The sequence below is a fragment of the Chrysemys picta genome, chromosome 5, assembly GCF_011386835.1.
Source record: "Chrysemys picta bellii isolate R12L10 chromosome 5, ASM1138683v2, whole genome shotgun sequence".
NCBI lineage: Eukaryota > Metazoa > Chordata > Testudines > Emydidae > Chrysemys > Chrysemys picta.
The window spans coordinates 91,359,093-91,384,994 of NC_088795.1; the positions used below are offsets into that span (position 1 = coordinate 91,359,093).

General features: G+C 40.8%; 1 protein-coding gene across 3 annotated transcripts in view; it reads left to right on the plus strand.

The window, feature by feature from the left end:
- KDR (kinase insert domain receptor) overlaps positions 1-25,490 on the plus strand; it is a 37,512-nt gene extending 12,022 nt beyond the window's left edge. Inside the window, exons 10-30 of one of the 3 annotated variants that reach the window (XM_005299110.5) lie at positions 816-972; positions 2,151-2,274; positions 2,783-2,891; positions 4,659-5,003; positions 6,012-6,158; positions 6,401-6,532; positions 7,751-7,857; positions 8,253-8,388; positions 8,780-8,884; positions 10,213-10,326; positions 11,877-11,965; positions 13,612-13,768; positions 14,733-14,833; positions 16,466-16,588; positions 16,732-16,843; positions 17,088-17,187; positions 17,289-17,394; positions 18,862-19,013; positions 23,555-23,651; positions 23,758-23,846; positions 24,776-25,490. In XM_005299110.5, the coding sequence (XP_005299167.2) occupies positions 816-972; positions 2,151-2,274; positions 2,783-2,891; positions 4,659-5,003; positions 6,012-6,158; positions 6,401-6,532; positions 7,751-7,857; positions 8,253-8,388; positions 8,780-8,884; positions 10,213-10,326; positions 11,877-11,965; positions 13,612-13,768; positions 14,733-14,833; positions 16,466-16,588; positions 16,732-16,843; positions 17,088-17,187; positions 17,289-17,394; positions 18,862-19,013; positions 23,555-23,651; positions 23,758-23,846; positions 24,776-24,995 (2,822 nt within the window). In that variant the 3' untranslated portion in view covers positions 24,996-25,490. The remainder of the gene's footprint in view (positions 1-815; positions 973-2,150; positions 2,275-2,782; positions 2,892-4,658; positions 5,004-6,011; positions 6,159-6,400; positions 6,533-7,750; positions 7,858-8,252; positions 8,389-8,779; positions 8,885-10,212; positions 10,327-11,876; positions 11,966-13,611; positions 13,769-14,732; positions 14,834-16,465; positions 16,589-16,731; positions 16,844-17,087; positions 17,188-17,288; positions 17,395-18,861; positions 19,014-23,554; positions 23,652-23,757; positions 23,847-24,775) is intronic. The other 2 variants (XM_005299111.5, XM_042841896.2) reach the window with 2 other exon arrangements.
- The last annotated feature ends 412 nt before the right edge of the window (positions 25,491-25,902 follow it).

Here is a 25,902-nt window from a genome sequence, read left to right on the forward strand (position 1 = left end):
CTGTATTTTACAACTCAGGAGATTTCAGGTTTTCCTTGTTGTTGGATAAAAGGATTTTTGTTTTTTATTTTCTGTATATTATTTCTTTGCCTCTGTGTCTTGCTCTTTTCCTGTCCTCTGTGCTCTCTCCTGCTGCTTTTGTATCACAAGTCTTCCCCGCCATCGTCATCTGCCTTGTCCATCCTTCCTGCCACTGTCAGCTCTGTTTTGGCCTCCCCTTCCTCCCCGCCCCCCACTATCCCCCACCATTCCCCTCTCCCCGGCACCCCTCCTCCACACTGCTCCTCAGGAAACATACTTGTCTAGATGCTTCCAAAATAGTAGGTCTTCAAAAGAGCAGCTCTGCTAAGTACAGTGTGGTTTAGGTGGGGGCACAGTGGGAAATGGAGGCCAGTCACCTAATGCTGGAAGTAATATAAATTCCTTGGCTGGGGACAGTGATGGAAGGAAAGGGCTGTCTGAAGGGTAATTTGTAAGGGGTAGCTGTAAGTAAGCAACGGAAGGATTGCTGAACGTTTGGCTTGTATTGAAGCTACTCTGTGAAGTTGGCGCACTTCTTCCTTGATTCTTTTGCTCCCTGCTGAGGTCAGTGGGAGTTGTGGACGCTCAGCACCATGCGGGAGGCTCTCAGAATCACACAGGCTCAGACCCTGGAAGGCATATGGGAGTCACGGTGAGAGAGAAACCCCCGTGAAAGAGACTTTGTACATTTAAGAACAAACTGTGTTCTTGTTAGCAAGAGACAATGGCACAAGGCAAAGAATGTCGCTCCTTTATGATGGTCTGTGCATGTAACATGCAGGTTTTTCCTACAGTTCCACCTCAGATTGGGGAGAATGCTTTATTGGCTCCTGTTGATTCGTACAAGTATGCAACTACTCAAGTCCTAACCTGCACAGTCTACGCCATTCCGGCCCCAGTCAATATCCAGTGGTACTGGCAGTTAGAGGAACAGTGTACATTCCGCCCTAAGTAAGTACAACATGATTTGCCAGTTAATCTGCACCACTTCATTTCTGTAACTATTCAATGATTTTTTTAAAGTGCTGTAGGCTCTTTACAAAAATATAAAAATGCACAAAATCAAACACTAAGCAGACAACCCCCTGGGTAACACGCTCAGTAACTGTTGCTGCTGGACAGTGTTTGCAGACAAAGTTCCCATTTTGCTTCCATTTAAGTCAAGCTCTTACTTATTACAGCAAATAGGCCCAAACTGCCCTCAGGTTGTCAAACATAGTCAAAATGAGCTAGATGTAGGTAGCATTACACGGAGACTGCCAGACTTGGGATCTGGTGGGCTGTTGCACGGAGTGAATTCCCCAGGCCAGGGCTAACCACGGATGAAACTCTACCACTGTTGTTTATTGTGTTTGATGCTTTTTTGGCTGGCATCTTGCCTTGTTGGATTCCAAACACGTCTGTGGGCCCCGTCAGTCAAACCTTGTTGGTCAGCAGCAAGTACAAAAACACAACACTACTACACATGGGAAATTTGCTGTTTATGAGACTTGCAGTTCTTTGTGGGAATACGATGCTGCTTGTTATCTATGTAAAAGCGTATCTCAAAGAAACTGCACTGATTGATGGTAGCCAATGATAGAGAGAGCTCCTGACCAAGATACATGCAGCTTCCCTTATCTGGGCCTAGCACAAGGCCAGACTTCCTTTAAAAAAAAAAAAAAAAAAAGCATTCTGCTTTCCTGTTTATAAAATGACTTCCACTAGCTTCTTTTGGTGCCTGGTCACTTCCTACACAAGAGCCACTGTCCTAAAGAAATTCTTTTAAGGAGTCCAGTGATTTCTATGTCTCTCTGTCTTCTTTTGAATGAAATTAACTTGAATTGTCAATTTATGACTGGAGGTTTGTTCCCAAAATAGCTTCTTCCCTCCAAGTATCCTTATTGGGCTGGCTTACGCAGATTAATTAGGCTATTTACCTCTAGGCCTGGGAATTCCTAGTTTTATAAAGAACAAAGGTCTTGGAAGGTTGTATGTACACTTACATAGAAAAGTTTTCAGGAACATTTCCCAGTTTTATAACATGGCCATTGTTCCATCTTTGATATTTTTTCTAAACTGAACAAAAATGGTCTCTTGAAGGTCGAGATTTTCCATACCTAAAATGTATCTCTCTGTCTATTTCTCAGTCAAGTTGGTTTGGGAATCAATCCTTATGCATGTAAGAAATGGAAAGACATCACGGACAGAAAGGGAGGAAATCGGATTGAAAGAATTAAAAATCAGTTTGTTGCTATTGCTGGGAAAATGAAGGTGAGCTAATGCTCGTTTGTCTTAGTTAGGAATGACCAGCTTTTGAGAGTGCTGTTCAGCATTTCATGTATTTGTGAACGTTATATCAACTGTGTTTAACTGTAATAGAGAAAGGCCTGAAGATTAATGAGCAGAAAAAATGTGGGAACCTATTGCTAATTTTAATATAACACAGTTTAAAAATACTTATATAGAAAGCTACATATAGATGGCTGTTAAAAGGAGGGAGGGAGAAAAAAAATTCTTCTTAATCTCTGAGGATAGGACAAGAAGCAATGGGATTAAATTGCAGCAAGGGAGGTTTAGGTTGGACATTAGGAAAAACTTTAATATCACATCAACCTCCAAGATGACCTGGGTACCAGAAACACCATTGATTTGTATTGTGCAGGAATTTACAGTTGTGTGGATAGCTACATGGCAATGCACCCAGCTCTTTTATGGTTTGACTCATTTAAGCCCTTTGGCACTAATGTGGTATGAAATTGCTTGGTTTGTTCTCTTTTAGACTGTAAGCACCCTTGTGATTCAAGCAGCAAACGTGTCAGCTTTGTACAGATGTGTGGCTACTAACAAAGCTGGAGTGGGTGAGAGGGTTATCTCCTTTCATGTTACCAGTAAGTATAGCTTGTTGATTGCATAGCAGCGTTAAATTAATCTCATTCCCTCTGCTTCAACACATCATTTGTCTGATTCAAACCCTCATGATGACCCATCTCTGTTATGCCTTATTCTAAATATGGTCCTTATTCAGCATTGAAACAAATTTCTAACTTTAAGCATGACAAGGTGGGTGAGGTAATATCTTTTGTTGGCTCAACTTCTGTTGGTGAGAGAGAGACAAGCTTTTGCACTTACACAGAGCTCAAAAGCATGTCTCTTTCACCAACAGAAGTTGATCCCATAAAATATATTACCTCACACAACTCATCTTTCTAATATCCGGGGACCAACATGGCTACAACAACACTGCAAATAACTGTAAGTATATGAGCAGTTCCATTAAAGTCAATGGAGTTACAGTAGTGTGAACACTGGTATAAAGTGAGATCTAAATCAGGATCTTTGGTTGCAACGTTGGTTAGGCATTTACAGCTATAAAGACCTATAAAGAAGAGAAAAATTAAATAGTGTTATGAAATTAACAGAATCCATACAATCAGTTGCACACATACAAAATGAAAAATGACTGCCTAGGAAGGAGTACTGCGGAAAGGGATCTGGGGGTCATAGTGGATCACAAGCTAAATATGAGTCAGCAGTGTAACAGTATTGCAAAAAAAGCGAACATTATTCTGGGATGTATTAGCAGGAGTATTGTAAGCAAGACATGAGAAGTAATTCTTCTCCTCTACTCTGCGCTGATTAGGCCTCAACTGGAGTCCAGTTCTGGGCATCACATTTCAGGAAAAATGTGGACAAATTGGTGAAAGTCCAGAGAAGAGCAACAAAAATGATTAAAGGTCTAGAAAACGTGACCTATGAGGGAAGATTGAAAAAAACTGGGTTTTTTTAGTCTGGAGAAGAGAAGACTGAGAGGAGACATAACAGTTTTCAAGTACATAAAAGGTTGTTAAAAGGAGGAGGGAGAAAAATTGTTCTTCTTAACCTCTGAGGATAGGACAAGAAACAATGGGCTTAAATTGCAGCAAGGGAGGTTTAGGTTGGACATTAGGAAAAACTTCCTAACTGTCAGAGTGGTTAAGCACTGGAATAAATTGCCTAAGGAGGTTGTGGAATCTCCATCATTGGGGATTTTTAAGAGCAGGTTGAACAAACATCTGTCAGGAATGGTCTAGATAATACTTAGTCCTGCCTTGAGTGCAGGAGACTGGACTAGATGACCTCTCGAGGTCCCTTCCAGGTCTATGATTCTATACAAACTAAGATCCAGATTTTCAAAACTGGGTGACTTCAGTGAGAGCTTCTAGCATCTCAGGACCCTGGAAAATCAGACCACATATTTATGTGCCTAAATATGGATTTAGGAACCTAGCTTTAGACATTCATTTTTGAAAATCTTGGTCTAAATGATATTTTTAATCCAGTCACAAAAATTGACAGTTAATGCTGAGAATAGTGCAAGGTTGCATAGGACAATTCTATTAATTACATAGATCTTCCTTGGACTTTGCTTGTGTGTGATTTTGTTGTTGTTGTTTGTTGTTGTTAATGTGAATGATGGGCCTGATTCTCCAGTGCCTTGTGAAGTCATTTATGCCGGGGCAAAGTGAGTGTAAAACAAGGTGCAAAGCACTGGAGAGTCAAACCCAATAAGTCTGTGAATGCTGATTTTCAAAATGGCTTTTGCTAATCAATATAAAAGGAAAGGACTTTATTAATATAACAAATGCACTATTTAATGAGCTATTTTTAATTTGCAGGGGGTCTTGAAATTAACCTTCAACCTAGAAACCAACCCACTGAAAAGGATAACATGTCCTTGCAGTGCACTGCGGACAAATTCACCTTTGAAAACCTGACCTGGTATAAACTGAGTCCTCGCACCTCACAGAGGCCCCTTGGGGGATTGCCAATGCCTGTGTGCAAGAACCCAGATGATCTTCTGAAGCTGAATGCCACAGTTTCCAATAGCAATGGTGAAAATGTTACCTTAGAGCTCATCCTCCGTAACATTTCTCTTCGAGATCGAGGGGATTACGTTTGCATAGCCCAGGACAAAAAGACTAAAACGCAACACTGTCTCATTAAGCACCTCACTGTTCAAGGTATGAACCCACTTACAGATACCAAAGTAGATGGTTATATGCACAGACTGTGTATAGCTGGAAACAGAGATACTGCAGTTGCAGGAATCCTCAAGTTCTGTAGGACCTAGTGCGTTACCAATTTAAAGGTGTGCTCACTTGTAGAAGGGATTTAAGCAGTTGCTAATAATGAGACTGCCTTTAACGTGTCAAGTGCATGAGGTCAGGTCTAGGCAGAATGTATCTGCTGTGCTGATGAACTGGCCAGTCACACTTAGTATTCCATTATTATGGAACAGAAATGGAAGGGTTAATAGGCCTGGTGTGGAAAAGCAGGGAATTGTGCTGTGCAAGCAAATGAAGTCTCTTTATTGATGGGCACAAACAGTGGCACAAATTGATAGCTCCACATCTATGATCTCTTTATACTTGTGACTTAACGTTTGACTGAACCTTTGGGTTTGAAACTGTGGTTATGCTTTAAAATTGTTATAAAAGCAGGGCAGCATTTCAGCACAAACAATGCCGGTGACTGGCTTTGGATGCAAACACAAGTGATCTTGCATTGAGGTCTTGCATCCTGGCGTGGCAACTTAGGCCCTGATTCAGGAAAGTACTTTAGCACATGTTTATGGGCAGTCCTGAATACAGATGCTTTCCTGAATCAGAGCCTCAAGCACTATCAATATCACCTTTCTTGTAGTGGGGTTGGAGATGGAGACATGAGGGGAGGCAATTCCTGGCCAGTTCCCTCTTCTCCATCAGCCTGGGGGTCTCTAAATCATAAAACGAGACTCATGTAAAAGACAAAGGACTTCTCCTTATAATGTTTTCTTAGCCATTGTCCTTGTCTCGTGTATCATGGAAGATTAAATATGATCTCTCCAGGAACACCATGATTGGTGCTATTGCAGTAAGGCCATGGGACTACATTAGTGACTCAAACTTGTAAAGTGGCAGCGAGTGCTAAGGCATCACAAAAATGATTATACTTGGAAACTCTCAATAACTTTATTTTCATGCAAACAGAGCCTGTGGCCCCCACATTGATAGAGAGCCTGGAGAATCAAACAGCAAACATTGGTGAAACCATAGAAGTATCATGCCCAGCAAATGGAATTCCTCCTCCACACATCACATGGTTTAAAAACAATGAAACCCTTGTTGAAGACTCAGGTGAGGAACTGCTCCTTCACTATGACTTATTTCACTTTGTCATGTGTTTTACGCAGGGCTCCCTATTGATTTCACTGCAGAGTTCAAGTGCGGAGTGGGGGCAGAATGTGGCCCTGTGTATTTTATACACTGTGAGGGTTGTGTATGCAAAAGTATAGCTAAAATAATTGCAACCATTGAATTCTTAACAACAACCAGAGCCAACGCAAATAGCAGAATTAAGAACAATTCCTTTTTTTCAGGTATTGTTGTGAAAGATGGGAACAAAACTCTAACCATACGCAGGATAAGGAAAGAAGATGGAGGTCTCTACACCTGCCTTGCCTGCAATGTCCTCGGATGCAAAAAAGCAGTAACTTTTTTTGCAGTAGAAGGTCAGTACAGATTTGCTTCTCATTTATTTGTGCTTGAAATGATAACTGCTAAAAAGGAAGCCTATGCATCATGTCTTGGTCACAGTTTAGAAAATGTACTAGCAGTGCCTTTGCTGAAAGTTTCCTTATGCCAAAGTGGATCAGATTCATTTATTGATAAGGCTCCTAATCAAGCTCAAAATGGGTGAGGTCACACCAAGCTGGCAACCCAGTGATTTTGGTTTTTGAGGCCGATATCTTGGTCTCCAGAATCACAGCTTTCATTATGAAATCACAGCTGGCCATTATGGTGGTAGAGAAAAACCTGAAAACGTAGAGTGAGTGCAAATCAAGGCGATAATACCTGCATCTGAGTCTGCAGAGAGCCTAGCACACCTCAGTGGGTATTAATGAGGATACTTAACAATGCAGACAGTTAAATTATTTCACTGCTGTCAAGGCATCATAGGCCATATAATGGAAAAACCCAGTGTGCTATTGTGTGGGAGAACCTATGTGACACCAGGGCTGAAATGTACAGGAACATACTTTGAGAAATGGGGGTGGGACAGAAAGGAATTCCTCTGATGCTTGTTATCAAATATCCCAGTTTAAGAAGTTAAAGAAATGTTAGAAATGTTGTTTCATAATACAGGGGATCATTCTTGCAACATCTTATTTCCTACATAGCGTAATCACTTTTTTCTTTGCATGAGAAAAAGTTATTCATTTCTGGGTGCTCAACATTCATCTAGATTTTGTGTTTTCAAAAATAGCAATTTCCTTTCAAATATAAGATTTCATCTTTTATTTCTTAATTGCAAAGAGACAAATTCTTCCCTCGATTATGCACATTCAGCCTCACCAAAACAAGGTGTGTAACTAAGGGCAAAATTTGGCCATAAGAGTCTGACTAATCCTTGCTGCCATTTCATTGTGCACTTATTTGTAGGAATCAGAAAGCTTCTGAGAAAACAATGGATCAAATCCTGTACTGACCTATCTCCTGCAAAATTTCATTCCTCATTGTCTTGAGTGGGGTTTCACAGTGTGTAATTCGTATGGAACTTGGCTCAATATTCCAACCTATAAGAAACAAGCATTGCCTTAGTTGGCTTGCTACATGGGACACTTTTAAAATGAACCTTCAGAACAAGGAACTCTATGCAGTCCTTTAACTGATGACCTAAACCAATAAGCTTTCAGCTATCAATGAGATATTCATTTGTTTCTCCCCAGGCGCCGAAGAGAAAATGAACCTGGAGCTCATTATCCTGGTTGGGACTGCAGTGATTGCCATGTTCTTCTGGTTGCTTCTTGTAATCATTCTCCGGACCGTTAAACGGGTAACGAAACCATTCTTCTACTGTCCCACCAGCATTGGTCTTGCATGACAAATGAAAACTGACTACGGCTCTTTTGTGTTGTTTCTTTCCATTGTTCTTAAACCAACAGGCACATTTTTCCTCTCAATACCATAACATTCCTGCCTGGAATTGAGGGCGCAGAAATTTGGTTTTAATTGACCAGGCATTCAGAGGAAAAAATGCTTGAACTGCTTTTGATTATTAAAAGTGCAAGGATCCGTGTTCACATTCATAATGATGTAGTTGGAGGAAACTACTGACTTGAATTTCTGTGAAATTTTAAAACCCTGAGGAGGGAGAAGTTAGTACATGTGACTGCCTCATTCCAGCCAACACGTACCATTTATGTGACTAGAACTGATATTGTTTTCCAGGCCAGTGGAGGGGAATTAAAGACTGGCTACTTGTCAATCATCATGGATCCTGATGAAGTTCCTATGGATGAGAAGTGTGAACGTCTCCCCTATGATGCCAGCAAGTGGGAGTTTCCTAGAGACCGGCTAAAGCTAGGTGTGCTTTCACTATTTTGGATGGGGGTGAGGAAAGAATACATTGCCCAGGGAGCCTGTGGAGGAATTCTGACTGGCACACACAGAATTGCTCCTGGAACTACATCACATTCTGATAGGATACATTGGGTGTTCCCTCTGTGATGGCTCAGTCCTTTGGGCCAGTGCAGGAGATGGCTGGATCATGGCGGCTCCTAACCCCACCCTGCAGGAAAAGCTAGCTTAGTCTAGTTATTGTGTTTCCTGACCCCACTTTCACACCTACATAGGCCCACCCCTAGTATGTGCCAAACCATCATTCCCAACATGGGGGTTGATTTAGTTAATGATTGGCCTACCTTTTGTCCACTGCTTTAACAATAAGTCTAAATCTATTAATCTTCTCATACCAGGTAAACCCCTTGGGCGTGGAGCATTTGGCCAAGTCATAGAAGCAGATGCATTTGGAATTGACAAAACTGCTACCTGCAAAACTGTTGCAGTAAAAATGCTGAAAGGTAAAAATGAAAACTAAAAGCCTCCTGAAAAGACATAATGTATTTGTATTGCCAGTCTTGTATCCAGAAGCCAATAAAGCATGATGAACAATCAGAATTTCTGTACCGATGTCCTAGAAGGGTTTAGTTAACAATTGCTGTGAGAATAATGTAACTTATGTCTACCTATAAGGAGGTTGCTCATTAGAGCTTCTTTACCGTCACTTTATAGATCTACCCAGATGCAGAGGTTAAATTTGCTCCTACAAGTAATCCTACACAAGTGTTGATTTCTGCAGTGTTTACCTACATACTGTACCTGCAATGTGAGCTTTCCGTCAAATCCTAAACGATGACTTAGACATTATCTGGGGGGAGAGAAACGATTCAGCTAGCTTACTCCTTGGCTGATTTTAAAGAGCTCTTCAATATTATTGTCAGTGATGTGGATGTTTTGACATTAAATACAAAGCTGAGATCCCAGAATCATTCCTCCTTCCCAGGACCCTGGAACAATTGAACAAGGTTCTCTGCACCCAGAGAATCCGTCCCAGGTTTCACACTGAGAGCAGTGAATAATGGGAAAGGACTTTGGGAGTTTTGTCAGTGCTGCATGAGTAGTCACACGATACAGGTACTGCCAATAAAGCTCATTGTTTATGTGCCATGCTGTCAAGTCTCCTGGTAAAAGGACATAACATTAATGAGATGGACCCCAAGCAAAATAAGAGAAGACCCCAACCACCTACAGAAGTTCCTGGCGTTCACCAAATCTGCCGAATGCTGCCTTCTGACCCTCCCCCTCAGATATTGGTTGCTGCTGCCTCCTCTGCATGTTCAGAATGCTGGCAAATCATCCAGTGGCTGTTCTCATTGATTGGGTGAGAGGCTGTGCAGCCCCCAACCCCTGTCCCGCGTCTTCCCTTTCACAGGCCAATCTAGTGCCACAGGTCAAGTGGTAGCCCGTGGCATTCAGACACCACATGAGGTAATGGTTATATCTCTGGTAACTGAAAACTCAACAGACTCTGCTTAAAGTGTTGCATAGAGCAAAGAAGATTCCAGGCAGTAATACACTGATTGTCTCTCCAGTCTGACATTTTACCTTTTGGCAGCATTCGGGAACTGTTTCAAAATAAAGCAAAACCAACTCTGTAACTCTACAGCTCACCAGTGCCAGAGCATAGTTAGGAGGAATGTATGTTTTGTCCCTCACGTGAGAACCCTAGCCTAGGTTAACCTACAAAAACATTTACTCAATATGCCAAAATACTAATCGATGTGGTTAGCAAAGGGAAAAACTTTTTTTTCTGTTATGCTGATCAGTTATATAATTTTTATCTTTACAGAGGGTGCTACACATAGTGAACACCGGGCACTTATGTCAGAGCTCAAGATCCTCATTCATATTGGTCATCATCTAAATGTTGTCAATTTACTTGGTGCCTGCACAAAACCAGGAGGTGAGTGACCCATTGAGAGTCCTTGTTGCTCTCCGGGTATAGAATGTCTTTTCAGTGATTGGAGGCACTACCACAAATTCAGTAAGACCATAATCCGATTAGTGGAGAATTGAGTTTTCATCATTAGCAAGACTTTGATTTTCCATTATAGTTATTCCAGGGCTGTTTATTAGAAGAGTCAGCATGATCCAGGGTTAGAATAGGGGATGGGATAGCTGGAGTCCAATCTGTCAGCTCTGTCACTGATGTGCTGTGTCACCTTGAGGAAGTCACTTTATCTTTTGTACCTCAGTTCAGCTCTCCCATCTGTAAAATGGGGTAATAATGCTTGCATACTGTTAGCAAAGCCTTTTCAATCCTTGGATAAAACACATGCTAAGTGCAGGTACAATATTATTTTTCTTTATGGTGTGGACCATTCATATTCCTCACATGAAAACCTCAAATGCTATGTAGTTGTCCAAAGGAGGAGTAAACATAGTTTATAATTAGAAATAGGCCTGAAACAGAATTCTGAAAGAAAACACGTTTGTGGGGTTAGGAATCAGAATCTATATCCAAATGCCACAGGCAGCCTCTATGTCTCTAATGGGCTAAAGCAAAACCACAAATTGTAACACTCTCCTCAGCTCTGGGATAAAAGGTGATTATGAGTCTGGATCTAAATTTGGATGACGAAATCTATTTTACTTGTAATTGCAACAGTTTGATCTAACAAGCCCAGCATCGTTCACTAGTTTGGAAGATATTTAGAACAAGTAACTTTGTAATAACTTGTCAAAGAAGTTGATTCAGTTGTGAGTTTAATATTAACACAGGCTAAGAATTTCCTTCATGCAGTTCCATAACTATAGTACAGTACTGTGAAGAAGAAGAATTCCATAAATCTTTCTAAAGATAGACATAGGGGCCAATTATTAATTGTAGATGCCATAATAAGAAGCCCACATCCAATACTTGGACTTTAGATCAGCATTTCCAAATGTCAAATGTCCAAGTAACCCAATTTGAGCATCGGCATTCAACATTTGGGCAGCTCATCAGTGTACCTGTGTTTGCAAATTGGGTTTTAAGGACCAAATATTTTAAAACATGGAGACTCAGCTCCATGCACAAAGATGCATGAACAGTTATGTGTACATGAAAGTAGTTTACAGCATTTGGGTGGTTAATTGCATGACTGTGCATGCAAATATCAGTGTAGATGGATATTTGCATGCACAGTGAGCCAATTTGTATGTGTTGTCATAGCCACTTGCACATATAAATATAAGCACACAATTTCATACACATTTTCACATGCAAAATAAGGCCTCTGCTTTTTGAAAAAATTGGCCTGAAATGTTGTTTCCCCCATCCAACATGTTAATCAGAAAAGGTGTCACTTTCCTTCTTTGAACAGATTTTTACTGTCTTTATTGTGGATATTCTCTTTAAAATTATTTGGAAAGATAGTAGAATGATTGATTTTTAAAAGAATACATATTTTTAGCTGGGCTGAACTGGGAAATAGATAGCCTTTCTAATTAATTGGTTCATGTTTTATGCAGGCCCACTTATGGTGATTGTGGAATACTGCAAGTTTGGAAACTTGTCAACTTACTTAAGGAGCAAGAGAAGTGAATTTGTTCCGTACAAGGTACAGTCTGCTGTCATCGTCAAAATTAAAAATAGAGGCTAAGGAGTGACGAAACTTTATTTTTAAAACTCTTTTTACGTTGAGTGGAAAGCTTTGGGATGTATCTTTGTATTGATATTAATTATGATAATCTTTAACACTTACCATAGAAATTCAATATAGAAAAGGCATTACAGGTCATCTAGTCAATCCCCATGCCCATAAAATATAGTAAGTTTCTTATTCTAAGCTTTAAATGTGCGAAGAGGAGGCATCTACCATTTCTCTTGGCAGACTGTAGAATAGTCTGCCGTATCTGCCAGGGAGTTTTTCCTGATAATCAGCCCAATTTTTTCCCTTAATTTCAGCTCTTTACTCTTAGTCAAACCAGCTTGTACCACCTTAAATCACTTCACTCCCTGCTTGTGTTTATACCCTTCTGTAGACTGCTATCATGTCCCCCTTGTTCATTGTTTAGCCAGGCTATACATATACAGCGCTTTTAATCTTCCCTCGTAAATCAATTTCTCCAGCCAATTTATGTCATGCTTTTCATCTTCAAAGCTTTCTCCAAAGATCTAACTAATCCTCACTGCGCCTTTTTGAGATCCCTGCTTTAAGGATGGGGAAATGGAGCCAGAGAAATGAAGGCTAGTGTCTAAATTTGGGCCCCTATGTCAGTGGCCTGATTTTTCAGAAGAAGTTGGTGGTGTTCATCACCTTTGAGAATCAGGCCACTTCTGGGAGACATGAATATATATGGCTTTAGGTTCTCCCTATAGAACATTTTGGCCTAGGAGACTTATCCAGAGCCCCAGAGGGAGCCAATGTTAAGGGGATTAGAAACTCTGGAGAGGTGCCTTGCAGTTTGCAGGTCATATGCCTTTCTTCCTACATCAGAGCCTCCTTTAACAGTATCACTTTCCTGAGGGTTTTTTTCCTGTATCTTTGGGGGCAGGGAAAGGAGAGTTTTATATTGGTGAGTGCAATCTACTGCTCCCTCTCTTGGGAGTTAGGAGGGTTAAATGGTATCAACAGGAATCTGTTGTGTCTGGTTACGATGCAGGGAGAGAGGAGGATGAAGAAAGGGGATGGGTTTTAAGAGGGCATTGAACATTGCAGATAAGCAATGGAGATTATAGGGATGGGAATCCTTGAGGATGAGAAAGCAGTGGTGTTTGGCAAGAATATAGCAAAAGTGAAGCAGATGAGACTGGATTTGTGTTGGCAGGAGTCTGCGTGGGTTTAGTACATGGGTTCCCAAACTTGGTTTGCGGCTTGTTCAGGGTAAGCCCCTGGCGGGCTGCGAGATGCTTTGTTTACCTGAGCATCCACAGGAACGGCCGCTCTCAGCTCCCAGTGGCCGTGGTTTGCCATTCCCGGACAATGGGAGCTGTGGGAAGCGGTGCAGGTTTAGAACTATCTCCAGAGGTAAGGGGAAGTCACCTGACAACATGCTAGTTCAACAAGCTACAGAATGTAGTAGCACCTGCTTATAAGTGCTGCTGACCGACATATGAAGGTGGAGGGCTGCTGCACGCCACGAGCAGGTTAAGTGCCTCCTCCATGTCTTCTCTCTCCCTCTGATGCTCAGTGACATCCCTGACTTATACACTGTGAAATATCACTTCTGCCTTGGAAAACCTCTGATTATTTTTCCTTTCTAGACTAAAAATGCCAGATTTAGGCAGGGAAAAGAAAACTACGTCAGTGAAATCTCAGCGGACTTGAAGCGACGCTTAGACAGCATCACAAGCAGCCAGAGCTCGACGAGCTCGGGTTTTGTGGAGGAGAGATCCCTTAGTGACGTAGAGGAAGAAGAAGGTAGGATTTGTGCTTACTTAGTTTTGGGCCATTTGTCATTGGGAGGGGCTGCCTTAGGGCTCAGCACTTTGATCAGGCTCATCTGGAGGGAGGCCACAGTTCAACTATATGTAGGCTTGGCAGAATTCAGCTTTATTTGATGTATAATTTCAAGGGAATCAGGGTTTATTTTAAAACTTTTTTTCTATTTTTATTTAAGTTTTGCACAGTCGTGAGGGGATTCAGACAATTTAATCACAGATGTTGAGATTCAAAAAGTTGTCAAAACATACAAAGTAAATATCCTTAAATCAAACCCTAATAAGTACTCAGGCAGCATTTGCTTATTTTGCCTAGCTGTACATTTCTATTATTATTGATGGAAATATGGTTTTGTTGGATTTTGTGTGTATGGTAAAATCATGTTTACTGATAAAGTTCTAATCATTCCAAGCCTAACTATACAGGAGCGGGATTGGAGTTATAATCAGATCATGCTACCCAGTATAGCAGTTCTTACTCAGCAAATATCCTAATGATGTCAGGACTGAGCAAGGACTGGGCTATTAGTAGGTATGGTTATGGACCATACCCCTCCAGTTTGGTAGAGGGTGAGATTAAATGTCTCCCTTCTTCAAGTAACAATTTTTCTATGAAAAAATATTTTTACCTTTGCGCTTTCTTCCCTAATGGGGGTGGAAATCAGAACTCCCTTCAGTTCCACTCTTAGCTCATCCACTGGGATTGCTGCAAGACTTTCCTTTCGCTAGGAACTACATGAGCTGATTTTTGCAGCTCTCCCAGTTCTTGTAAACTGTGGAAACAAATAATCAAGCCTGAGATTTGAACATGGGTCTTGCGTACAGTAATGTAAAGTGCTGACTACAGGTCACAGGATTTGACAATGTATTTTAAATAAGAGACATCTGTAGGTGAAATCTGAAATAGAGAACATGTTTGACTGTTGTCATCTTGCTTCTTGCAGCAGCTTCTGAAGACCTTTGCAAGAACCCTCTGAGCATGGAGGACCTTATCTGTTATAGCTTCCAGGTGGCCAGAGGGATGGAGTTCTTGGCTTCACGCAAAGTAAGAATCTTTTCAGGGAAATGACATTTTTCATATGATTAACCATTGTAGAAAATGATGCTACAGGTTTATAGAAGGAAGTGATGTGTTTGTCATTGGATTGGCAACCATGCACAGCATTTTCTGATTGCTCCAGAAAACATCGAAGCCATTAATATGACAAAGTTAAACAGCCCATGTGAGGTGCTTTAATAGATATGAATGTTAGCAATTTGTATAAGGTTCATTGTTCACTGATTCATAATAGAATGATAAAGTGACTGGAGGGAATGACATTTAAGGAAAGGTTAAAAGGAACTAGGGGCCAATTCCTGATAAGTGGAGCCAAGTTGGAATAAAAAGGCTTTGCTCTGAAGAAATTGCTCTGTAGGGCAGTGGGAAGGATGGAAGTCCCTGTTCATAATACTGCACAGAGACATTGTAGACTAAGAGATGCATGTGTGTGGGCACTGTGAATCTCTCCTTGATGGATCTCCACTTGACATGCTAACACAAAAGAAACACCACATTTCCCCTGCATTTCAGCCCTGAGCAGATGCCCCATCAGGGTTTGATCCTAACTTTGTATAACTGGGCCAAACAATAGCCAGTCATTCGCAAATATTCTGAAGGCTGTAAACATCAGAAAGAAAGAGGATTCAGAGTAGCAGCCGTGTTAGTCTGTATCCGCAAAAAGAAGAACAGGAGTACTTGTGGCAGCTTATGCTTATGCTCTAATAAATTTGTTAGTCTCTAAGGTGCCACAAGTACTCCTGTTCTTCTTTTTAAAGAAAGAGGAATTATTAATGGTGGCACAGGGCATAAAAACAAGGAATACTAGGTAATATGCAAAGGCAAAATTAGGTGGTATCTGTTAGAATGTAGAATAGTCTCCCAAGGAAAGATTGGAGAGTCCCTTTGTTTTAGTCATTTAAAAGTTCATTTGTCAAGGCCTGAAAAATATACTGCAAAGAACAATCCTGCATGTGTAACCTATCAGGCAGGTAGGGTGTGTGTTGTGTCCCCCTCTGTGCCTTATCTACAGAGCATAAGCATTGGTTACAGACCCCAGCTCCAGAGCCTGTAGGTCAAACTTTAGAGAGGCCCGTGAGTTTAGCTCTGGAAGTCCCTGATGCATTGACCAAGATGGTGGCTGTCATACAGGCAGAGATAGAGAGATGTACTTTTCCATCTTTAATTGTTTCCAGCAGAGAATAATCTCAACATTGGGCCTGTCGTATGACATTTTCCACCTAAGTCTATTAAAAAGGGTGAAGTGTCATAGATGTGATGGGGAACGTGGATTTGAATATAACCAAAGTAAATCTGTGGTAATCAGATCCGAATGTGTTTTGCATCAGCTTCCTGGGATAATTAATTGGCTAACCTCAAGGGCCATGGGTGCTTATTGGTTAAACAGATGTGTGTTTGGACTTGGCTCAGAAAGACTTTTGTTTTCAGGTCAGCTACAATTATAAAAAAAGCCACTTAAAAATCAGTAAGTCTGTTGACGTTGGGATTTATTTTACTTAATAGAATTTAAGAAATATCTAGCCTCTGAGAGTGAGGTCAGCACAGATGTGAAATAGATCAACTCTCTGAGCAGAGTTGCAACAACAGCCAACCTATAAATTTGTTTTCTTCCCTTTGTAGTGCATCCATAGGGACCTAGCTGCTCGTAATATCCTCTTATCACAGAATAACGTGGTCAAAATCTGTGATTTTGGCTTGGCGCGAGACATCTACAAAGACCCAGATTATGTCAGGAAAGGAGATGTAAGTTTTGGAGAATAAATGTTGGAGACCTTTAATTCGAAGTGATACTAACTATTCTATTTTAACACATTGTTTTTGGAAACAGTGTTCTCTTTTTCCTGTCTCGTACTAAAGTTTAATTATTTTTTTTAAAATGCTTTCAGGCCAGATTACCCCTAAAATGGATGGCACCAGAAACCATTTTTGATAGAGTATATACCATTCAGAGTGACGTATGGTCCTTTGGCATTCTGCTATGGGAGATATTTTCATTAGGTAAGTCACTTTTATTTGCTACTGAACCTCTAATTTTAACACTAGGGTGGGTGGAAAAAACAGTGAAATATTTTTGCAAGTTTTGACTTTGCATGTGCAATTACCCAGTTTGCATGCAAACATCTCTAATTGCCTGACTTGTTCATATAATAGCAGTTATTTCATGTACAAATCATTTGGTGGAAAATTAGGCCCAGAATTTTAAATGTCTTCTTAAAATAAGGTGCATCCATTGTCATTTTAGGAGCTTCGCCATATCCTGGTGTAAAAATTGATGAGGAGTTTTGTAGAAGACTGAAAGAAGGAACAAGGATGAGAGCACCAGACTATACAACACCAGAAATGTAGGATCTTACAAATATGCTTTATGGTAATAGCAATCATCTGAATAGGTAGAATGTGCCCTCCTCATTGCCCTGATATGGTCATGGTTTTATCCCACTAGATATCAGACAATGCTGGACTGCTGGCATGGAGAACCTAAGCAAAGACCTACTTTTTCTGAATTAGTGGAGCACCTGGGAAACTTACTGCAAGCCAATGTTCGTCAGGTACGTGAAATATAGATATTGTACCAGTACTAAGTATTCTGAAGTGGTGCCTTGTTGGGCCATCGTTATACCATATCGCCTTGGGGAGTTGAACCAGATGGCTGAATAGGATGGCCTAGGGTCACAGAGATTTGTGATAACAACAAAACCTGGTCCATGTCTACCCCTCTCTCCCCGCAAGGCTTCCCACTGCCCCCTCAGATTGTCCATATGGATAGCTTTGGGGTTAGTCCAGGGAGCCAGCTGTATTCTGTACGCCACTTCATTGGTTCAGGTCCCACTTCCCACTGACTACTTGGTGCTCGGTAACTACACACATGCCAGTGGTAAGGGCTTTAGTTTAGAATTCCGGGGATCTAGGTTCAGTTTCCTCCTCTGCCGCAGACTTCCTGTGGGACTGTAGGCAAGTCAGTTAGTTTCTCTGTGACTCAGTTCCCCATTTGTAAAATGGGGGTAGTAGCACTTCCCTGCCTCTCGGGGGTGTTGGGAGGAGAAATATATTAAAGTCTGTGAGGTGTTCAGATACTGTGATAATGGGACCATATAAGTAACTAAAATAGATAGACACTCATTTCTGTGGATTTCCTGCCACTTGCCGTGTGTATGTATATATATTTATATTTATTTATTTATAAATTCAACTGAGAAATCATGAAAGAAAATATTATAATTGTCTAGGCCAATTTACATTAAAGAATATAATTGTTTTTAACACACTGCATGTAATTGGTGTATCTTTTGTACTTTAATGAATTATACATTCCTCGTCAAAATAATTTGCCACCATACATCAGTGAGGAGACTTCAGCAACTAGAAATTCAGCAACTAGAAATTATCTGTGACTATATTATTATCTGACGGGTACACTGTCTATAAAATTCATTAAAAAAGTCCTTATTGTTACTTAAATCATTTTAGACTATTTAACACTGAAATATATATATATTTTTTTTATTGCTGCTTATTGTTCACGTTCTGCATTTCACTCAGAGTGGATAATTCATGTAGATTGGTCAGTTTCCCTTGCGGTTTATGGTCGGTTTCCCTTTCCAGTTCTCATGCCCTAGAACAGTGGTTCTCAACCAGGGGTCCAAGGCCCCCTGGGGGGCTGCGGGCAGGTTTCAGGGGATCTGCCAAGCATGGCCAGCGTTAGACTTGCTAGGGCCTGGGCAGAAAGCCAAAGCACAATAGGAAGCTTACATTTGTAACTGAAATAAAAAATTAAAAAGTAAACATTTGATTGCTTACTCAGATATGTAAAACCATTGGAATGTCTACATTTTGGTCTAAAACTCTTTGATGCTGTCCCTTTAAGTTCAAATCTTTTGATATATGCTCCAGCAAATATAATATACGGTTTATAGTCAAATAAAGCAGCCCACCATAGCTTTAATTTTTATTGTAAGAATTCTTATTTACAATGTGTATATATATTTTACTCTGGCTTTTTTCACTGTATTCTACAGGATGGTAAAGATTACATTGTCCTTCCTCTAACGGTATCACTGAACATGGATGAGGATTCTGGACTCTCTTTGCCAACCTCACCTGTTTCCTGTATGGCGGAAGAGGAAGTCTGCGATCCTAAATTCCATTATGACAACACAGCAGGAATTAGGTATTTTATATGGTGAACATCCCATCGCGGCCTCTAGGCAGTTGTGTTCAGGTTGGGGGAGGAAAAATGAGAGGAAGAGATTTCAGCTGCCGTGATCCATATTTAACTTTGTCCATAGGGATAAGAATAAAGCCATAGAGTCTCTATAGGAGGATCTGCAAAACACTAGTTTCTTAGCTTCTGAAACACTGGTGATAACCTACATTTCGCCCCGCCACCCTCTAAAGAGTTCAGTCTCTCGTCCAAAAGTGCTGTGATAGTATTGTTAGCTAGCCTTTAGAAAATGACTAGTCATTCCTTTCTGTTTTGTTCATATTCTTGTAACACACCCTGGTGTTGTAAGGGTGATAGACCTAGTGATGGATTCATTAACAAAAGCCTATCTTTACACAAGCCCACTGATATTTCTACCCAGAAAAAGCACATTGTTAGGTGGGTCATGAACTGATGGCTAATGGAAGTTTACTTAAATGGCACTGTTACTGATCATAATTATTTATTATGTATTACTTGTGTTCGGTATCACCTAGGGGCCTGAGTCACGGATCAGGGTTCTGTTGTGGTAGGCACTGTAAAAACATGTACCAAAGAGATGATTCCTGTTGCAGAGAGCATGCAATCTTATCCAATAGTGTACAGTGGAGGCTTACTTAAGACCAAACTCCAGAACCTGCACCTACCTTGTGCATATGAGCTTAGGGAAGGGTTTATCTGCCTAGGTTGTGGGGGAGGAAGGAATTTTCTCATCTAGGCGTCTCTGTGATTCCTACTGCAGCCTCAAGAGTTCAGAATGCCAGGGATGGTTGCCAGTGTCTTTCTGTTGCCTCAGAAGAAGCAGGGGTGACTTGGAGGGGTTTGTTGCAAGAGACAAGAGCAGAGATAGAATCCACAGAAGAATTTCATATAAGAACCAGAAAGCCCCCTTCAGACCACTGTGCCCCAGTTTAATTACTGCCGGGATACTAATTCTGCATCTACCAAAGTCAAAGTCAATGTGGCATTTAATTTAAAAGGGGGAACTATGCAAAAATGAGGGGGTTAGTTAAACAGAAGTTAAAAGGTACAGTGACTAAAGTGAAATCCCTGCAAGCTGCATGGGCGCTTTTTAAAGACACCATAATAGAGGCCCAACTTCAATGTATACCCCAAATTAAGAAACACAGTAAAAGAACTAAAAAAGAGCCACCGTGGCTTAACAACCATGTAAAAGAAGCAGTGAGAGATAAAAAGACTTCCTTTAAAAAGTGGAAGTCAAATCCTAGTGAGGCAAATAGAAAGGAGCATAAACGCCGCCAAATTAAGTGCAAGAATGTAATAAGAAAAGCCAAAGAGGAGTTTGAAGAACGGCTAGCCAAAAACTCCAAAGGTAATAACAAAATGTTTTTTAAGTACATCAGAAGCAGGAAGCCTGCTAAACAACCAGTGGGGCCCCTTGATGATCGAAATACAAAAGGAGCGCTTAAAGACGATAAAGTCATTGCGGAGAAACTAAATGGATTCTTTGCTTCAGTCTTCACGGCTGAGGATGTTAGGGAGATTCCCAAACCTGAGCTGGCTTTTGTAGGTGACAAATCTGAGGAACTGTCACGGATTGAAGTGTCACGAGAGGAGGTTTTGGAATTAATTGATAAACTTAACATTAACAAGTCACCGGGACCAGATGGCATTCACCCAAGAGTTCTGAAAGAACTCAAATGTGAAGTTGTGGAACTGTTAACTAAGGTTTGTAACCTGTCCTTTAAATTGGCTTCTGTACCCAATGACTGGAAGTTAGCTAATGTAACGCCAATATTTAAAAAGGGCTCTAGAGGTGATCCCAGCAATTACAGACCGGTAAGTCTAACGTCTGTACCGGGCAAATTAGTCGAAACAATAGTTAAGAATAAAATTGTCCGACACATAGAAAAGCATAAACTGTTGAGCAATAGTCAACATGGTTTCTGTAAAGGGAAATCGTGTCTTACTAATCTATTAGAATTCTTTGAATGGGTCAACAAACATGTGGACAAGGGGGATCCAGTGGACATAGTGTACTTAGATTTCCAGAAAGCCTTTGACAAGGTCCCTCACCAAAGGCTCTTATGTAAATTAAGCTGCCATGGGATAAAAGGGAAGGTCCTTTCATGGATTGAGAACTGGTTAAAAGACAGGGAACAAAGGGTAGGAATAAATGGTAAATTCTCAGAATGGAGAGGGGTAACTAGTGGTGTTCCCCAAGGGTCAGTCTTCGGACCGATCATATTCAACTTATTCATAAATGATCTGGAGAAAGGGGTAAACAGTGAGGTGTCAAAGTTTGCAGATGATACTAAACTGCTAAAGATAGTTAAGTCCAAAGCAGACTGTGAAGAACTTCAAAAAGATCTCACAAAATTAAGTGATTGGGCAACAAAATGGCAAATGAAATTTAATGTGGATAAATGTAAAGTAATGCACATTGGAAAAAATAACCCCAACTATACATACAATATGATGGGGGCTAATTTAGCTACAACAAGTCAGGAAAAAGATCTTGGAGTCATCGTGGATAGTTCTCTGAAAATGTCCACGCAGTGTGCAGAGGCGGTCAAAAAAGCAAACAGGATGTTAGGAATCATTAAAAAGGGGATAGAGAATAAGACTGAGAATATATTATTGCCCTTATATAAATCAATGGTACACCCTCATCTCGAATACTGTGTACAGATGTGGTCTCCTCATCTCAAAAAAGATATACTGGCACTAGAAAAGGTTCAGAAAAGGGCAACTAAAATGATTAAGGGTTTGGAACGGGTCCCATATGGGGAGGGATTAAAGAGGCTAGGACTCTTCAGCTTGGAAAAGAGGAGACTAAGGGGGGATATGATAGAGGTATATAAAATCATGAGTGATGTGGAGAAAGTGGATAAGGAAAAGTTATTTACTTATTCCCATAATACAAGAACTAGGGGTCATCAAATGAAATTAATAGGCAGCAGGTTTAAAACAAATAAAAGGAAGTTCTTCTTCACGCAGCGCACAGTCAACTTGTGGAACTCCTTACCTGAGAAGGTTGTGAAGGCTAGGACTATAACAGAGTTTAAAAGAGAACTGGATAAATTCATGGTGGTTAAGTCCATTCATGGCTATTAGCCAGGACGGGTAAGGGATGGTGTCCCTAGCCTCTGTCTGTCAGAGGATGGAGCTGGATGGCAGGAGAGAGATCACTTGATCATTGCCTGCTAGGTTCACTCCCTCTGGGGCACCTGGCATTGGCCACTGTCGGTAGACAGGATACTGGGCTAGATGGACCTTTGGTCTGACTTGGTACGGCCTTTCTTATGTTCTTATGTTCTTAATGACAAAGCTCCCATTGACTTTGTTGGTGCAAGATCAAGGCCCTATGCTGCTTTTGTATAGGGCTATGGAAAATAATAGATAGGAACAGTGCACTTAAGACTTCAGTTGAAATCAAGGTAATGTAACTAAACACCTAAATACCATGTTTTAATAGTGTGATGGTCAATAATATTTACATTTAAAAGATGAAAACATTTGATATCATTGAAAGCGTTGCTCTCATTTTCCATTTGTAACACTTCCTATATGGCTTTCCCAACCCACTTTTCCTGTTATTCTGTAATGACTAAAAGGAAAAAAAAAAAAAACATTGGTAATATATGTTTTAAAGGGGCCTTCCACATTTTTTAAATCTGTTCTGATGAAACAGCAGTGGGAGTGTTGCCCTAAAAGACGCAGAGTGGGGAATATGAAACGTGACTTTGGATAGATTTATTTTTATGTTCCTGGAGCTGGAAGCATTTTGCAGCCAACAAAGCAGACTAGGATCTCGCTGTAGCATACCGAGATGCCTTTTGTCCCATTGACTCCCCCTCTTCCAGAAGTAAAGTTGGTGTGGTCCCTTCTTAGGTCCTAGCCAGTATTGCTGCAGCTCTTGTATCAGTTTTAGGTAGACTAGCTTGGAAACAAAATACATTTCATTACACTTATGTAGAGGGAACTCTGAGGTTGCTGCTGATTTGGGCATCTGTGGCCTCCGTGATAGGCCACTTCTTTTTTCTTTGTCACTGGGTTACTGAACTCCTCCTGCTTGGAGGGCTTCTTTTGGAGAAGAGCCTTCAAGAAAGGGGAGGTGTGGAACATGTAGTCCCAACTTCCACATTTTAACAGGAGACAGATTGTCTGCTTTTGGTGACTCAGGTCCAGCTAAGAGTCTCAGAAGTACAGTCCAAAGAAAGAGACATACGATTGTGATCCAAGCGTCTCTGTTTTTTAGATTTTTACGTGGAGTTTGCAGGAAATGAAACTTGCAGCATACTCAGAAAAGGAGGTGGTTGTTTTTTAAAAGGTGTTTCTTAGGATTTGCTTGGGAATCAAGGTTTTAGCAGCTGCAGGTCAGAAACATGCCACTTTCTAGCCAGTTTCCCCTTTTCAGTTGAGGTTTGCATAATATGTTTTGACAAATGATTAACTTTGTTGTTGAAAGATAAAGGAGGCTGATATCATCTGTGTCTTTTTCACCCAAACGGCTCATGCAAACAAATCCATTCTTCTCTTTACAGTCCCTACCGACAAGGTAGTAAACGAAAAAGCCGACCTGTGAGTGTGAAAACATTTGAAGATGTGCCCTTAGTACCTGCTGTAAAAGTTGTTCAAGATGTAAGTCTGTCTTTTGTTACATCCCTTCATATTCCTTGTGCTGCTTTTCCATTTTTGTGTGTGTTTCCATCTGATCAATTTCCGGCCTCTCTTTGGCTCTTTAAAGGACAATCAGACAGACAGTGGGATGGTTCTTGCATCTGAAGAGCTGAAGACACTGGAAGACAGAGCTCAGCAAGTGACAGTTCCCTTTAGGTAAGGGTCAGCCAGCAAATATAATGGAATAAGACTATCCAGTTTACAGAAGATGCTTAGGCTATGAGTTGTCTCAAAAGACAGACTCTTCTCTGAATGGCCTTAGTGTGCCATATAAAGTACAGAAAATAACCCACTGCACGCCTGGCTGTCTGTGTCTTGTAAGAAGTCCAAGATCTCCTAGGACTTTGTAGCTGTCACTGTGCTGTACACCACAGCTATTCAGAACTTCAAGCAGCAGCACAGAGAGAACTTGTGCTATTTTGTTCCTCCTTTACCCTACCAACTAGAGACTACTGGGCCAATGGCACACATTTGAGTGGTTCTGATTCTAGCCTGTTCATAACAGTTTTAAGGGTTTCTATATTTAAAAGCAGACTCATGATTTTCAATGAGCTGGAAGGACATAAGGAGTAAATTTCATCGCATTGTATGGGATTTTAGTTGTGAGACTCACCTAAAAGTCAGTGGGATTCACACAGCTAAAGCCTCACCTACCCCTGTGAAAACCCCTCTGAGGGTCTTATTTTTCTAGGACAACTTCATTCCAAGCAAAGGTTCACTGTAATTACAATTGCAACCTCACACTGCAATGCACTGCCACATTTCCAAGCTTTCGTTCCACTTCACTCTCAGAGGCCACAGTTTAAATCCCACAGTCAGCCTGTACTGCCATAAGAATGCTCCCTGTACAGGATGCATATTACATGTCAGAGGGGAGTGAAGGGGAAAACCATCTCTCCTATAATCCGGTACACGTTTAAAAAAGCTTTTATATCGGTGTACAAGCCACCCTTGCTAACTACAACTCTTCTCTGCTTCATGCTGGTATTGGAGAAGAGTTGTTTGTACAAGTTGATGTGCCTAATGATGGCCTCCACAGGAAACTCTCAGAAGTTATTTCAAGGTTGTTTGTATTTCTCTTGCAGCGTGCTGGTGCCCAGTAAAAGTAACGAATCTGTGATGTCCGAAGCCTCAAACCAGACGAGTGGCTACCAGTCAGGATATCATTCTGATGACATGGACACCACAGTTTACTCTAGTGAAGAGACAGAACTATTGAGCATCAGAGAAGACACACCTCAAATGTGCTGCACACAGACTCTTACCTACGACACTGGTGTTTTACTCAGCTCACCTACTGTTTAGAACAAAACAAACAACAGGAAATCATATGGAACATTCCTGTATTTCTTAGACTGGTTGTATTCAGGGCTTATGCACAGGACACCTGCTTTCACAAGAAGGACATGAGTATCACGTAGCAAATTGAGCAGTGATGAGCCACAAGACGCTTGTTCAAGAGACATCAGTAGCTCATGATAAGTTGCAGAGCGCTGTCACTGCCGTGAACATATGTATTTTGTTTCTCTGATTACAAAGTCGGGTTGTGGACTTTGAGACCCAAATGAAACACATGTTGACACTAAGTGTCTATCCAATAGTGTAAAGACTACAGGCAATGGAATAGCATTCAGCAGGGCACTTTGTGCTTCCAATTATATGAAATAAAGCTCCAGCCATGCCTTTTGTTTCTTCTTGCGGCTGGGCTCCAGGAAGGAAATATCACTGTGCTGGTTTCTTGTTTCAGAATTATTTTTTACTCAGATCTCTACAAAAAAAAAAAAAAAAAAAAAAAAAGAACCTTCTGATTTAAGCTCTGTGTCTAATTGAAGGTTTCTGACTAAATATAGACTGAATTAAACAAAGACAAGGTTGACGGTTGCTCTCCTTGACAGAAAACACATTTGCCTTGGTAAGACCTGATGAGCTGTATTTCTCTGGGTAAGAGTTTCCCAGTGAAGTCAGTGAATTTGGGCCTGATCCAACAGCCGCCTAAAGTATATGCAAATAATTCTCATGGACTTTAATAGACAATGGATCAGGCCCTGTAACAGGTAAAAATGAAAGTAGAAGTTACCTAAGGCTCATAGGGATCTATAACTTATTTTTAAACTCTTTTTCCTCCCATAGAAGGCCAAATTCTGTGCCGGTATAAACTGACACAGCTCCAATATACAGCAGTAGAGAATTTGACCCATAAACTCTTGAGTAT